At 39.0% G+C, this 15,548-nt stretch overlaps 1 protein-coding gene across 1 annotated transcript in view; it reads right to left on the reverse strand.

The window, feature by feature from the left end:
- Positions 1-15,548, reverse strand: part of LOC143891098 (uncharacterized) — a 45,681-nt gene that overhangs the window by 24,195 nt on the left and 5,938 nt on the right. Inside the window, exons 3-6 of the mRNA XM_077395746.1 lie at positions 14,383-14,472; positions 11,517-11,608; positions 11,243-11,341; positions 11,085-11,180 (exon numbers count right to left, since the gene is read on the reverse strand). Coding sequence (XP_077251861.1) covers positions 11,085-11,180; positions 11,243-11,341; positions 11,517-11,608; positions 14,383-14,472 — 377 coding nt within the window. The remainder of the gene's footprint in view (positions 1-11,084; positions 11,181-11,242; positions 11,342-11,516; positions 11,609-14,382; positions 14,473-15,548) is intronic.

Raw genomic sequence — 15,548 nt, forward strand, 5'->3', positions numbered from 1 at the left:
GTTGCCAGAAGTTACACTAGAAGGGGCTGTCCAGGGGAGAAGTAGGGGGGTCAAATTTATCATTTTCCTTACATAGCCCATCGAATTAGGGTTGCAAGAGAGGGGGCTTCGGATTTTTTTTGGGCAAAAATCAAGAGAGAGGGAGATTTCTGCAGCCGCAAGATATGGAACAGAGGGAGGAGAAATCGGAGAGAGCTAGAGCAGAGAGGAAGAAAGGGGCGGCTACCTCCAATATTTTGTTTTTATTTTTTCCTTCTTAATCTTCTTCTTCTTCTACTCTTCTGCCTCAGCCGCCGTCCCCAACACCATTCCCATCGGCCGGAACTCCGGCCAGCACCCATATCCTCTCACCTCCACCTCCACCGCAAGCCACCACCCTCTGCGACCTTCTTCTTAACCACCCTCGACTTCAACCTTCATCTCTTCATTTGTTCCGATCGCCATCACCGGAATCCCACCAAAACCCATTAGAGCCGCCACCTCTAAAACCCAAAACCCTTCTCAAAGCTCCATTAAAACCCATCCCTACCTATATCTTCTCTTCCCACCTCCTTCACCGGCACCACCATCTTCTCCGGCCGTACCACCTCTACCCACCAACCTCCATTTTATTGAAACCCACTTCAAAACCCATTTCTTCACCTCTCATTTCTCCCCTCAGCACGGCCAAAACCCACCTCCATTGCCTTATTCACCTCTATATCCTTTATTCCCAGACACCATTGAAACCCATCTTCACCTCACCATCTACCGGCCGGAGCTCCGGTCAACCTCCAAAACCCACCACCATCAACCTCCATTTCTGATCTCTGCAAATCCATTTTCTTCTCCCCATCCCACCTCCACCGACCACCTTCTTCTTCTTCTTATATATCTCAGCCACAATCCCAACCTCTTAAACCCACCTTCATTTTTATCCATTCAAACCCTCTTCCATACAAAACTCCATTTCTCCAGCCACCTCTAGATCTGCCCCACGCCACCTTCTTCTCTACCTCATTTCAACCATGTCGGCTTAGATGTGCCGCTCATCTCCAACCGATCTCCATTTTCATTGAAAAACCCAATCCCATCTCAGATCTCTCCTTTGGGGTTATTTGGGGTTGTGAAAAGAGCAAAGAAAAGAGGGTCGGTTAGGGTCCTCTGCAAAAAGCTTGGAAAGAAGGAGACTGAGAGCCTCCATCGGTTTCTGCGATCGACTCCGGCGAGTTCCTCCGCCATCTTGGGGGCCAAATTTCGAAGACATCCGTTCATCTCTTGTTAACACCATCTCCTTCTTTCTCAGCCACTCTGGTAATTTTCTTATCCCTTTTATCTATGATTAATGGGAAAATCATGTTAGCCATGGCTATTTGGGTTCTGTGATTAATGCTAATATCTGATCTGAACTTGATGAAATTGGTTTGCTATATCAGATTGTTTGTTGAGATTTTGTGGAAATTTAAAGGGATTTGAAGCACTCCATAGTCTAGGTTCTCAAAGGTTCTCTAGGTCCATATTTGATTTTGATTTTCCCGATTTATCATTGTTTGAACCAGCAGCCAACTCAAGATAATACTTGTTTCTCTGATAGAATGGCAGTGCCTAAATGCACTTTTGGGATGATATAGCTCCCCTTCATGCAGGCTTCACATTTTGTTGTTGTTGGTGTATATCCAATGGATTTTGAATCTTTGGCATATGTGTTGAAAGCATTCCTAATGTTTTGTTGGGTATCTGTTCTTCATGATGGTGATATCATAATCAAAAAAAAAAAATGATGCTTATCGTATTCTGTGTCATATCTTCTTTGGTGCAGAGTGCCTTTTAAATTGGGTAGCATGGTCTAAGACTCTAGCACTCAGTTTTATCCCTCCATGATCTGTCTTTGAAATTTTTGGTGTGCGTTTCCAAACAGTGTAGAGGTGATTGTTTGCCCTTCATGTCAGTGGAACGTTCAGTTCTCATGAGCTTTTAACATGTTTTCATGTGTCTGAGTTGGCTTATTTGATATTAAATGTAGGACTCTTGTTTTCTTGTTAGTTTTGGGTTATGAGCATTTGAAGCTTTGACTGTGAAATCAATAAATCCTTAAGCAACTGTCTTGTTAGGAATGCCACCTCAAAAGTTTGATTCTTTTCTTGAGCCCTGTCCATTCTGAAGTTATTTGCTGATGTTGATCGAAATGGTTGGGTACAGTTGGATTCGGGCTTTTGTTCCTGGTTGAACCTCACATTTTGTCTTGACTGGGTTTGTATGTTGGAGTGGCGTGAAGAGGTGAGAATGATGTGTAGGTCCCACCCTTTGGATTTATTTTCCCAAAGCTGAGATCTCGGGTCGCCTTTGAGAGCTCATTCCGAGTACCTTTTCCCCCTCTTAGATCTTAAGCAATCGGCTTCTTTTCAGTGGAATCGCAGGATTTATCCTCTCTGCCTTGTTATGATCCGCATCATTTGCTCTTTATGATTGATAGGAAAGTGGAGAATGGCCTTATTCTTTCTTAATCCTAAGAGCGTTCTACTGCGGTGTGTTTGTGTCAGAAAGAAGGGTGTAGAGGGAATTTAGATGCGGCTTCTTGATATAACTTTTCATCATGGTTTGGGTTCCTTAATGCGAATATCTGAATTACACGTACTTTTGGGTTTGATCCTGTAGTTTTTGGCTCCCATAATTTTGTGTTCTTATCAAGGTAATAAGATAAAAAGCACGGGATTTCAACTAACTGGCGGTTTGAGGACTATGATGACCCCTCCTTTTTATCTTTTCCCCTTCGGGTTTTGGTATCAATGTTCGGGTTTATTTGGAATTTCTTGACCAAACCCTTGTCATTTTGATTTTCCATTAGAGCTTAAGTTTTTCACAAGTGTTTGGCATTTCCATCGATTTTTGGGAATTTTCCTCTTGAGTTCTGGCGATGACAGAATGTTTCTTGAGCCACCCCTCTGCCTTTCGTGTCCATTTCCCTATCTCATCATTTTCTACAAGGCTCAGAGGTTTCCCCCTTTTTCGAGATCATTGCTTCTTATAGGGTTTAGGAGTTCCTTCACTTTCGAAATCGTTCTTTGCGCATTCCTTGGGATCCTTTTTGAGTTTCGAGATTCTCTCGATTTTGGGAACACTTTGTCGAGTTTAGCAACGATGGAACGTATCTTGAGCCAGCCTCTTCCCTTCCTGCCTTAGAGTTTCCGCAGGTTAAGGGATTCTCTCCTCTTAGAGTGTTTAGCCAGTTAGGAGACTTCCTAAGCGACTGATCGTTTAATAGATTTTCTCATAGAGTTTTTGTCGGTCCTTTTTTTTTAGAAGCTTTTCATCTATCGTTTGTTTAGGTTTTTCCCTCGCGGGTTAGATATCGTCTCCTTTGGAGATTGATTCGGGGTCGTTAGTTTTGTTTTCGTCTCTTCGAGATTGTTCTTTTCTTTGGGTTTTTAGTCCTCCCTGTTTTGATTTCTTTCCCCTTAGGCTTTAGGGATCCTGTTTCCCTCTAAATTACTCTACCGCGATATGGTGGGTAAGGAGGCTCTTCTATCGGATCCCCTTTAGCCGAAAGGGTGTTAACACACTTTTAATCGTCAAAAATATAAAAGTACTTCAAAAACATTTGAAAACATAAAAAACCTTTAAAAAATCTAAAGTGTTGAGTTTTATAGCGTATTAGGAAAGTTCGTTTCGAACTACGTTGGCTTGATCCTCCTCCATGAGGTACGTAGTGCAGCTTGGGATTCTTATCCCAGGTCCAGCCAAACATTTGTAAATAAATCATTCAAACTCTTAAAAAAAAAGTACAAAAATATTTTATAAACCTGTTTTCGAAAAATCTTCCTCTAGAGTTAGGACTTTGTCCTAGAAGGAGACTTTTAGAGTTAGGGGTTTGTCTTTGGTTTTAGTCTTTGATTTGTTATGTGCTTGTTTACGTTTGTTTTAGAGTTAAGAGTTTCATCCTTGGTGTGTTGTTTGATGGTTGTGTGTTTTGTTTGTGTTTGTGTTAGAGTTAGGAGTCTGTTACGCCTCCGTCCGGTCAGTTGGCGATCCACATCGCCGACTGATGACTAGAATAGGATGCGCTAGCACACCCTTTGTTTTCCTTAGGAAATGCAGCCTAGTTACACATAGGTTATAGGAACCACCTGCATTAGCTTAGGGCTAACCTGCATTTAGTTAGGGCATATAGGGTGTCTTAAAATTCACAATTCACTGAAACCTAAGTGATCGCTCAAGAAGCTTTAAGAAGTAGTCCGGTCTTTTAGGTCGAGTATAGGATAGAGGTTTAGGTGTCTTAGGCATCCTAGCTTAGAATAGGTGCGAAGAACTACGTTGCCTTGATTCTCGTGGAGGCGGGGATACGTAGGCTTCTTCGGATGAACATCAGACCATCCAAGGACTCGGGCTAAATCGTTTAGAGTCTTAGGATTTGTTGTGTTGTTATATTGTATATTTTGTTGTGTTTTCTTACTTTCTTGTACTGATCCTATAACTTTAGCTGTAGCTTGCATGTGTATGTCCACCAGAACTTAGACACCAGTTAGGCATGTCACTCACAATCTAGTTGTCATTAGGCGACACATCTTTTATCTTACTATTGTGTGCTTATTATTTCATCCCCTGGTCATGCATGATTAGGTAGACGTTTTCCGGGGGATATTTGTTCCCATTTCACATGATTTTACCCGAAATTCTTTGGAGTTAATGAAAATGGCATAAGAGACCAAGTGTTCGCACTCGGGCGAATTGGGGGCACTCTTCAGACCTTCTCCATTCGTCACCAGGCACGGACCTTATGTATCTCTGGTTATCCATTGCAAATAGAGCATTTGTTTTGGTTCCATGGCGCATCCATGGATGGCGACTCTGAGTTATTTTTAGGTATATCTTGGTTTCGAGCCCTGGCTCCGGATCAGGATGTATCTCTTTCTTTTTATATCGCCACTCATGCTATGCTGTGAGGGTGGCAACAGTTTCGAGAGTTCCTTGGTAGAGCTCTCCTTCACTTTGTGGAGATCTAGAGGATTGCAGGAGGGATTTTGCGTCCCTCGGCACCGTCCTCGGATCGGGGTCCACAATGGAGTAGTAACTATTGATTTTGTGAGATCGAGCCAAAACTTGGCTGATCCATTCACTAAAGCTCTTGCAAGAGATCTGGTGTGTAAAACATCATTAGGGATGGGGTTAAAGCCATTAACCAATAGTCACCAATGATGGAACCTCTACTCAATACTTGAATAAACATCAAGTCTTGAGTTCAATGAGTCCAAGTACATCATATGGAGTGATTGCAAGCACTATAATCTGTATTATTTGCCATCCCATGGTAAAGTGCTTGGTACCTGTAATGTTTAAAAGGAGAAGGCTGAGTATTTAAACTCTTAATAGGCTTATAACATAGTGTTGGAGTGTTTTAGTTACAGGGGCACTCTTGATAAGCCTACCTATGTGAGTGTGGGAGTGGTACCGCTTCCTATGAGACCTGGCTAGTCTCTAGAGCGCTCATGAAACCAAGATATAGACACAAGGCCAGTACATGTGTCGGTTTTAGAAATTGCCCAAAGAGGTGAAATCTTGTGTGTGAGACGTATCCGGTTAACCAAATAGAATAGCTAGTTCAAAGATACGTCTATTATGCAATTCTGGTTAACTTTGATGTGTCCTCACTAAGTGAAGGTTCAAATCGAGAGATACCTTCATCTATGCATAAGATTTCCAAGCCTGATGAGAAAAATTTCTTTGATTTTGAAAATGGTGGGGGATTGTTAGTGATTTTGGATTTTCAAAATCATGTATTTTGCATGTTTTAGTGTTTTGGAAAATGTTTTATCAAAAGCGTTTGGGAAAAAAAAATGTTTTCTTGGAAAGATTTGCTTTTACAAAAGGATGTAGAAGTGTAGTTGAAAAGATAGTCCCGTACCGGATGAGAGAAAGGAAAGAGAAGGGCTTATAAAGCACTACACTTCTCTAATACTTATTGATTGCACATTGGGTTGAACCCATGGTTGGACCCGCGGGACGGTGCAACGCACTGTTCGTACACGTGCACGCGCGCGCGGCGTGGGCAATGGGCAATGGGCTATAGGGCGCATAGTGGCACTTTTTTAGGCGCACTTTGCACTTAGCACGTACGCAACGTCGCGAGGAGCGATTGGAGCCTTTAATTTTTTCGGATTTGATCTGCACCGTTGGATCAAGATGAAGGTGGACCGGTTGGATGGGTGGGTCAAATGGTTCGTAGGCCCATCAAGCCGAATGGTTTGGTTGGGTTGGGCTTCGGTTCGGGCCTAATGGTTGGCCCAACGGGCCCATAACTCCAACGGTCAAAGAGTGTGATCAAATGGGTTGTGTCCCTTCCCCCAACGGTCAAGTGCCAAGGGGGTGCGATCCACACCATAGATGGTTGATCTAACGATGACTAGGTTGGAGAGAGGTTTTACTCAAACCAACAGTCACCTCTAGGATCGATCAGGACCGTTCAATATCAATGGGTACGATCTAATGGCCAGATTTCAAACATTCTGGAAAGGTGCCCTGTAGAGGTGTTTTTTCACACTGAAAAGACACCAGGTGGTTTACAAAATGTGCAGAATTCAGTCATTTCATAACAGGAAAATGAATTGGCAATTCTGACAGACTTTACACTCTCTTCTACACTCCTACAAAATCCCTAGGTATTTCTACATACTGTTTTTCTTTTGTTTACTGTTCTAGATACTGTTTTTCTGCAGAAACAGTATCTAGAAATTTCTCTAAGGCTTGAAATTTCGGAAGGGCATTTCGGGTTTGATTCCGCTAGTGCTACCCGTCATCAAACATTAGTCGGGCTTCCCTACTAGGCTTCATTGTATCTTGGAGGCAATTCGCGGATCCCCTTTGCACACTACTAGTGGGGGCGAATCTTGTCTTAAGGAAAGTGATATCACGCCTTGAAGCAACAAGTTTCTGTTTTCTATCAACAACGGTACCCTCAATTTTTTCCAACAGAACCTATTTAAAAACGTGTTCCCATACGTCCAAACTCAATACTTTGGAGTAGGACCTGAAGCTACAAGAATGGGATCACCGGCAATGAGGTAGCTAGAATTGGATTAAGAGGAGGAACACTCAATGAATTCAGGCATTGGGCTTTGTTACCCAATTAGAACAGACCAACTCCCTGCTGCTTCGGACCAGTTTAGTTTGCATTTGACTGGTGTTCAGACCCGGGATAAACTACATAACTGTGAATACCAGTGCAACCTTTCATAGTTGTATGTCAGCTTAGAGAAAACTGAAATTCAGGGGTTTTCCCAACCATATTTCGGACCCCTCTTTTCATAGTAAGTCACGAGATTCAACCCCACAATGAACACAGTCCAGCTTGTGGTGGAAACCTTGTCATGAATGTGTTTGCTACAATCGTGTATGAGATGACTGCTGACTTGCTGACAGAACTCCCCGCAGATCTTCTACCCTCTATCACCCAACGACGACCCGGATCAAGTCCACACAGTTACGTTAGTTAAGGTGGTAGGCTACCATGTTGGACACCTCAAATTGTCACCACCATGGACAAAAGACGGGGCCAATTGGTAAGTGTTCTGACTGCGACCTTGTCTCTCAAGCACTTGAACATTGCTTGCTTATAGATCGAGATTCAAGAGAGGCAAGTGATGGCTGACTTTTATAATATTGGCTACAATTATGATTTCTGTGATTATATTTCTGTTTACTATGATTATTCACATTCTTTTTGGACCTATGTCATTGAATTAACTGATTATCCCCGTAGAATTTCATATGGTAGGACTTTTTGGACCTATAATCTATATGCACGGTGTTTTTGTTTACGCCTCGTACTATAGTACGGGAAGGCCATAGAGCTGTGTGGCCACTTACCGATGTGTTTGTGATGATTTCCATCGTGTATATACTTATAAGGAGGTAGATATGACCCATAAACCTCGTCGAGATGAAATGATAATTCTCGTAGTTTACCTGTCTCTATATGTACTATGTACGATTGAGGCTCTCTTATATGATTCCATAATTTGCCATATTTAGTATATTCCCTTGACATTCTCACATGCTTATTGATATTCTTTATCCTTAGCAATAAATCTTATAGTTCTTATTGTTTTTCCTTATCACATGTGAATGCCATGAGAAACATCTTTAAAATGCAAATTTTCATTATTGTCACTTTTATTAGCCAGTCACATGAGCTTGTTGTTTGACTTAGATTATTTTCCAGACTTTGTAGGTGAGGAAACTGACGAACCTTTGCCGATGAACACGTATAGGAGACACTTAAGATGGGTGAGAGCACTCATAGGATTTCTTTTGTGGGTGACTTGTGGTTATGCCCGATGGAAGTTTAGTTTTTTTTATTCATTTTAGATATTAAGTTTTAGTCATGGTTTCAGTTATTATTTTATTTCAGTTCATAGTTTCATATTAGCAATTGAGATAAATCATGTAATAGGCATTCGGTTAATGGAATAGAATTGTTTAGTTTTTGTTTCCCTTTTTAGGGTAGCGATTCAGATTTTGAGATTTTTTTGTTTAAAATCATGTCTAAAAATTTGCCCCAAATCTGGGTCGTTACAAGACAAGTACGACAGCGCGTCACTAGGTATTCAATTTTATTTTATTTTTGAGATACAACTAGGTGTTCAATGTTAAACAATTGTGGATGGTTGTCTTGCTTATGTGATAGTTTCCAAGAGTGTATTTGTGCATACTCTAACATTTCTAGAAGTTTCATCTTAAAATTCTATCATTTACATATGTTCTAATATGTTTCAGGAATTTTACAATATTTCCACGAAATTATCAACTGAAACCGAAATGTGCCCGTTTTCGTTGCTACCGAATTCAAAATTGAAACTGAAATTTAATACCTTGATTTTGAGGATTATCTTGATTGAGAGGACTACCTCATTAAGGGGACTCCATGGTGCAATCCTACCAATACTTATGTGAGAGCATAATTATAGAGATTCATAGAAGGGGGTTTGGAGGGCACTTCGACAGCTACAAGACTTTCAATTTGATATTAGACAACTATTATCGGCCAAAAATGCATAGGAACATAATTTGTCATGTGGATAGGTGTTAGGTTGTTAAGGGCATGGTTTTAAACTTCCACCTAAACTAACACGAAACAACCGGAAGGATTCTGTTTCCATCCCCACCGAAACCGAGACCGAAACAACAGAAATGCATAAACCAAAACCGTGGGCAGATGTATGGACTTCGGTTTGGATCTTCAGCTGACACAAGGGACTCCAGGTTTTTCATTGTGGGCAGGTTTTTGAAGATGTCTAATTACATCACTTGTAATAGGACATTAGATTCTTCACATGATTTATACTTCAAAGAAGTGGTGAACTCACATGGTGTTCCATGGATGATCACTTCAGACCGAGATGCTAAGTTCCCCATTATTGGAGGGCATTATGGCTATGATTGGGTAAGCTATTCAGCACAGTAATGCCTATCATCCACAAATAGGTGGGAAGATAAAGGTAGTTAAGATGAAGAGACAAAGGGATTTGGCATTACCACGCATAGAGTTTTCCCATAAAAACACAATAAGTCGGTCAATCGAAGAGAGCCCAGTCGAAGATGTCTACAAAAGAAATCCCAATCATCTCATAGAATCGGTACCCTTGCCAATCTCTGGGAAGGTAAGTCGCGATGAAAAGGCTTTAGTGGGAAACATAAAAGAGATCCATGATAAAATGCAAAAGACACATAGAAGGGGTAATGGTAAGTGAAAAAATCAGGGTCATATCAAGAACTTTGGGAAAGAGATCAGGTTTATGTGCCCAAAGAAAGATGTGTAATGGACATATATACAACAATTTGAAAGATTAAAAAGTGGGGTAATTTATTGTGCTTAGAAGAATAGACCATAATACTGGTCTCATTGATTTGCTACAAGCGATGGAGTCAAACATATTCAATGTTGTTGATCTATACGAGTATGATGGTAAAGGAGTGGATAGCAAAGTACAACTAAACTCGAGGTCGAGTTCTTCAACTAGGGTAAATTGATGCTCACATAGCCTCACAATGGAGACCCACATCTAGGGAAAGGATGCTAAGAGCATTAAGCTTTTCTCTACACCACATTTATACACTATTTATCTTTACATCCAAGGCAAGGAAGCTAAAACTCTACACAACTTTTAGTGTTGCAAAATATTTTATTTAATCACTTAAAGCTAGTATTTAAGGAGATTTTATATTGTGTAAGCCCTTATAGTCCCGTATTTTTCAAAAAGTACTGTACGGACCACACTATAGGATGATACAAACCGTCCATTTGATGGGCCACAATGTAAATAGGTTGTGCCGAAAAAATCATTTCCATACGATGATCTCAACCCTCCCAATCCGCTGATCTATAGAGGAACTGTATATTATGGAATCCTTTATAGATTGGAGGGCTCGGATCATCATGCGGAAATAATTTTTAGGGAACAACCTATTTACGTTGTGGCCCATCAAGTGGACGGTTTGGATCATCCTCTAGTGTGGTCCGTACAGTACTTTTTGAAAAATAGAGGACTATAAGGGCTTAAACCATATAAAACCTTGTATCTAAGTCCTCTACTCTTAACTATTCTTATGTGGGATATTTATTAAAACCTCGTATTTAAGTCCTCTACTCTTAACTATTCTTATGTTGGGAGTTGTCAACTTGATGATTTTTCAGTTTTTTATGTAAAAAAAAAAGACAAACCATGAATTGTGTTTTCATTCCTAAAGGCTTAATGCACATGTGTGTGTGTGTGTGTGTGTGTGTGTGTGTGACTGTGAGTGTGTGCGCGCGCTTGTGTGCGAAAAGAAGAGGAGAGGAAACCAACATATAATGTACTTTTCTATCATTTGAAAAAAATGCAGCCTCCTATTTTATTGCAAGTTTTGCATTAGCATGGAGATTGAATACAGCTGCTTTGACGCATTTTCTTTCTATATTCATGTTTTCTTTCATCTCTTCAAGATCATGGGTTTGCTAATTCTGATTTACCCTAGATTGAATACTGTCGCAGCACAGGCTAAAAAAAAGGTTGTATCAGAAGAGACAAAAAAAATTAAATTCATGACACATAAAAGGTTGCCAAACCACATACCATAATCTTGGATCATTGGGCATTTTGTATAAGCGTGCCTTGATGAGTTCAACAGTTGCCGCCTTCTTCTCCAATAGGGTGTCAGATAAATCAGAACTCCAAGGAATAAGAAATGAAATTCAAAGAAGTCACCAATTTCAACCGTGAATGATAATTACCGATAGCAATAGATTAGATTATCCCATAATACTAGATCCTCAAATATCTTAAGTGCGTCCCCTATCATACCACAGCCCACTAAAAGTTCGCCATATTCTCTTAAGGATGAAAAAAATAGAATTTACTAAGAATCTATCAACCATTTAGCTATGGTTGAAGATGGGAAAAAGAGGAAATGATATTATGGATAGCAGATAGGAAGATTATTCTTCGGGACAAAACATGACAGGTGCAAGTCCTAATTTGAGTTAGTGGAATGAGCAAGACATATACTTTCGCAGTGCAGGAATAGTAGGGACATAAACCCCATACGAAAATTGAATCCTTTGTGTTGCTCCAGGAAAAGCTTCATAAATACTTTGGACCTGAAATACAGAAAAGCATACTACCTGAGCTTGAAACAGTAACTACTGGAAGAGCAAATAAATGGCATCCTTCTACAACTAGATCTGGCTCATAATAAGGTTTCTTACGCCGAAAAAAACATAAGGATCAATCATTTCAAAATCCACAAATGTAGCATGAGAAGAACAACACAAAAGTATCACGATCAGGACAGTCATCAGGCATTCTTTTTCTTTTCTTTTCTTTTTTTGAATGGTAGTGATCAGTCATTCTAACACACAGATTGATCAGAATTGTTGGGTACTCGATGAAATTAACCATTATACTTAGTCCCAAATATTAAAAATAAGACTAGTGAAAATAAATGGTGAAAGCCAAGACTCGGTTAAGAATTGTATGTCAGTTTAAGATATGCTGATCTCTATATTAAAAAAATAAAATATAAATACATGTCCAAAATCGATGTGGATTAACTTTTTGAAGAATTGGAGTTTGGATACGATAGTTCATCAGCACACCAAGTTGAATCTACCACCTTCAGAATCAATTAGCAAGTTTTCAAACATCAGTGAAGATTAAAAGAAGAAGATGTATCAGTTTCCCTTCAGAAAAAATATATTATAACAACATGCATGTTAATTTCATTACCATTTCAGAATTAATAGGAGAACAAGCAACCTATTAAAACTGAAACTGAAATGATGAATAATGAAGAATGAAATGAAGAATAATGTAGAACGTGCAACAACATGCAACACAAAGAAGTTGAAAGAGTTGGATTTAACAGCTCCCTTCTAAGAAAAAAAAGGATTTATAAACTCCCCTTGACATTGTAATGAGCATAAAAATAACCCATGACCAGGTGCGGCTAAGCATGCTAGGAGACTAGGATAGAGCATGCAAAAAAGTTTTAGAATGTTAATGTGAGTAGATAGAAATGTCTCTTGTAAAACCCAAATTCAACCAGGAACATCTTATCGACCAAGTTATGAGAGCAGATAACAGGAAAGAGTATCACACCATTAAGCAACTTAGTCCCTTCAATAGTTTTTTTTAATATTTTTATTTATTTTTACCGTTGAAAAGTTATTAAAGAATCATATAGATGATTAACAAAAGGCTTAGGAGTCCAATTCTCCTTCAATAAAAAAAGCAACAAAACATCAACAAATATGCACGAATCCATCTCATGAAAAAAAACTGTAATCGAAAAAGTTTTTCTCAATTCATAAAAGTTTTTCATGAATTAATATTTTTTTCTGCTGATTCAGTACGCAAAGACCTAGACTTGCTTGAAAAAACACATACGGTAAATCGAGTTTTCAACGACTTGATCAAGTTCAGCATTCCTTGACTTGACTTGAGGTAATTGAAAAGCCCGATAGGTTCAGTTGAGTATTTCTTAATCAAGTTTTGCAATTCGAAATGTTTGAATGACTCAAACAAGTGCTCTGCTTAGTTTTGAGTTATGATCTGTGGACACAGATTCATGTGTCGTGTGACGGCATTGATATGATGTGTGCTTCACGGCAACATCTAATAATCTAAATCTGGGGGCATACTCGTACGTGTACTTTCATATAAATTATAAAACTATTAACTACTAATCATAATTTGCAACAAAATAAATATGGGATTCATTTGACTAATAAATCTTAGGATTAAGAAACTAAAGTCTCAAAGAAACACGAGATACTCAAATAACAGTGCATTCATCAATCAAATTTAGTTATCTTCAGTCTTCAAAATGCATCAAGAAATAGAAACTAATAGGATACAAGGAATATAATATTAAAATAGTATTTGTTTAGTGTTTTAGGTTTAGTGGGGTTTGGGTAACAAAAAATATTAGTTAAAAAATAGTTAATAAAATAAGAGTTAATGATAAAGGAGGTAAACACAATATTCGGTAAAATAATGTTTCGATGCAATCACATTAAGTATGACTGTTCTAGCAGTATGTATACAAGTGTCGAAAGAAGTGTCGATATGTGTTGACACGCGTGTCGATGTAGACACATGTCTATTTCGATGCAATCACATTAAGTTTGATGGTTCTAGTAGTATGTATACAAGTGTTGAAAGAAGTGTCGATATGTGTTGACACATGTGTCGATGTAGACACATGTCGACACGCATGTCTGCTCAAAATTCAAAGAGTCGGCTAAATCAAAAGTTTTGAGTCAACTCAAACCTGAGTTGAGTTTCAAGTTTTTATCTCTTTATCTAGATATTGCAAAAAAAAAAAACTATTTCAAATATAATAATTAGAAGCAACTAATGTTTTACATTTATGGTTAGATTTACAATCTAATGAGATAATTTTCAAATGAATGATTATTTGGCATGTGAAAACCTAGACTTTCTAAAGCTCACCAATTTACATACACCAAACGTTGCACCAAGCACCATTTCAAGCTAACAAGTCATTGAAGAAATATGCGAAAGAGAAGGCATTATTTCTAATATTTCACAATTATTATGTTATCTTTTGTAAGGGAAAAATAAAGCAGCAAATTGAAGAGCATAACAGGCAGATTGATTGACAATAGAGGCAACAAAGTGAAGTGGTGCAATTAACTTTTATGAACAAATGAATATAAACAAATTGCTGGAAAAAATATAGAAATTTTAATAAGATTAGTATCAATTTCCATGCGTGAAGAAAATGCCAAATTATCTAGATGAATAAACCATGTAAGAAGATATCATGAAGAACATCCATGGAACCAAGTAATGTTTCATTATTGAAAAACAATAAATTAATTTCCATGCATGAAAAACCAGCTGATACCAGTTTATCCATCATCAACAAAGCACGCTGCTTAGTACGGCTCCGAGTAGACTCCCATCGAATGCGTAGGATGTCACAGAAGCATCTAATCTGGACCAGCAAAAAAAATCTATGGTTACTGGATTACACTTTCAAAGAAAATAAGCTAACAAACATTTATGATCATTGTGTTTCGCTATATTCATAAATTTATCCAAATGATGCATTTTGACTTGATGATAAAAAAAAGACAGACCAATAGACATTTGGAGCGTCAAAGTTTCCAAACATATTGAAGAGGTAATGACCAAACCTTGAAGAAGGCTCAGGTGAATGGAAGTCCATTTGCATGTCTAGATCCTTGTATGACCCTTGGGTGAGATTTAAAGTGGGCACGGAAGAGGGGACAAGGTTTTGGGTAGATATTTGGTTAAGTGAGTCCTTGTTATGCCATGCATTTCCATGCCTATACCTTTTAGCGACAGAGGGGGCGGATAGGGAGGTAGTTGGACCCTTAACCTTAGGCGAGATCTTAAAGAATGTGAGATAGCCTGTCTTTCAACTCTTTTATCCCATCTTATTGCTTGTTATTGTTCTACTAATGTCTCCAACAGCCGAATTTTCTCCGGACCCAAATGAATTTTTTTCGATGCGCTCTTTGTTTTTCAGGTTGGCAACTTTGAGGAAAGCAGCATCCTGCTGCGCAAGGGTGTGTAAGTCTCAGGCTCCTCCAAGGGTGGTGGCTTTCTCTTGGACGGTGGTTAGAAGGAGAATCAATACTTTTCGTCACCTAAAAAGAAGGAAAGTTCACCTCTCCTCCTGGTGTGTGTTATGTAAGGAGTTTTAGGAATCTTTGGACCACCTATTCGTGCGGTGCCATATTCCTACAAGCTGTGGATGAACATCATCAAAAGCTTTGGGCTATCATGGTCACTATAAGGATTTATCAAAACCTTTATCTTGGAATGAAGTGGCAGTCCTTTTGGGGAAGTGGGTCAATCCTTCTACCGTCTTGTGACATGTGCAATAATATAGCACATTTGAAAGGAGAGAAATAATAAAAAATTTCAAGAAATATAGAGATGGTGGGAAAGGATTCTCCTTGACATCAAAACCGATATTATAGCGTGGAGTAGAGCCGGAACGGAGCCTTATCCCTATAGTGTTGATGATATTCTTAGGAACTG

This window comes from Tasmannia lanceolata, unplaced genomic scaffold (assembly GCF_043159265.1).
Source record: "Tasmannia lanceolata isolate RefF3 unplaced genomic scaffold, GAP_Taslan_0.1 ptg000013l, whole genome shotgun sequence".
NCBI classification, from domain to species: Eukaryota; Viridiplantae; Streptophyta; class Magnoliopsida; order Canellales; family Winteraceae; genus Tasmannia; species Tasmannia lanceolata.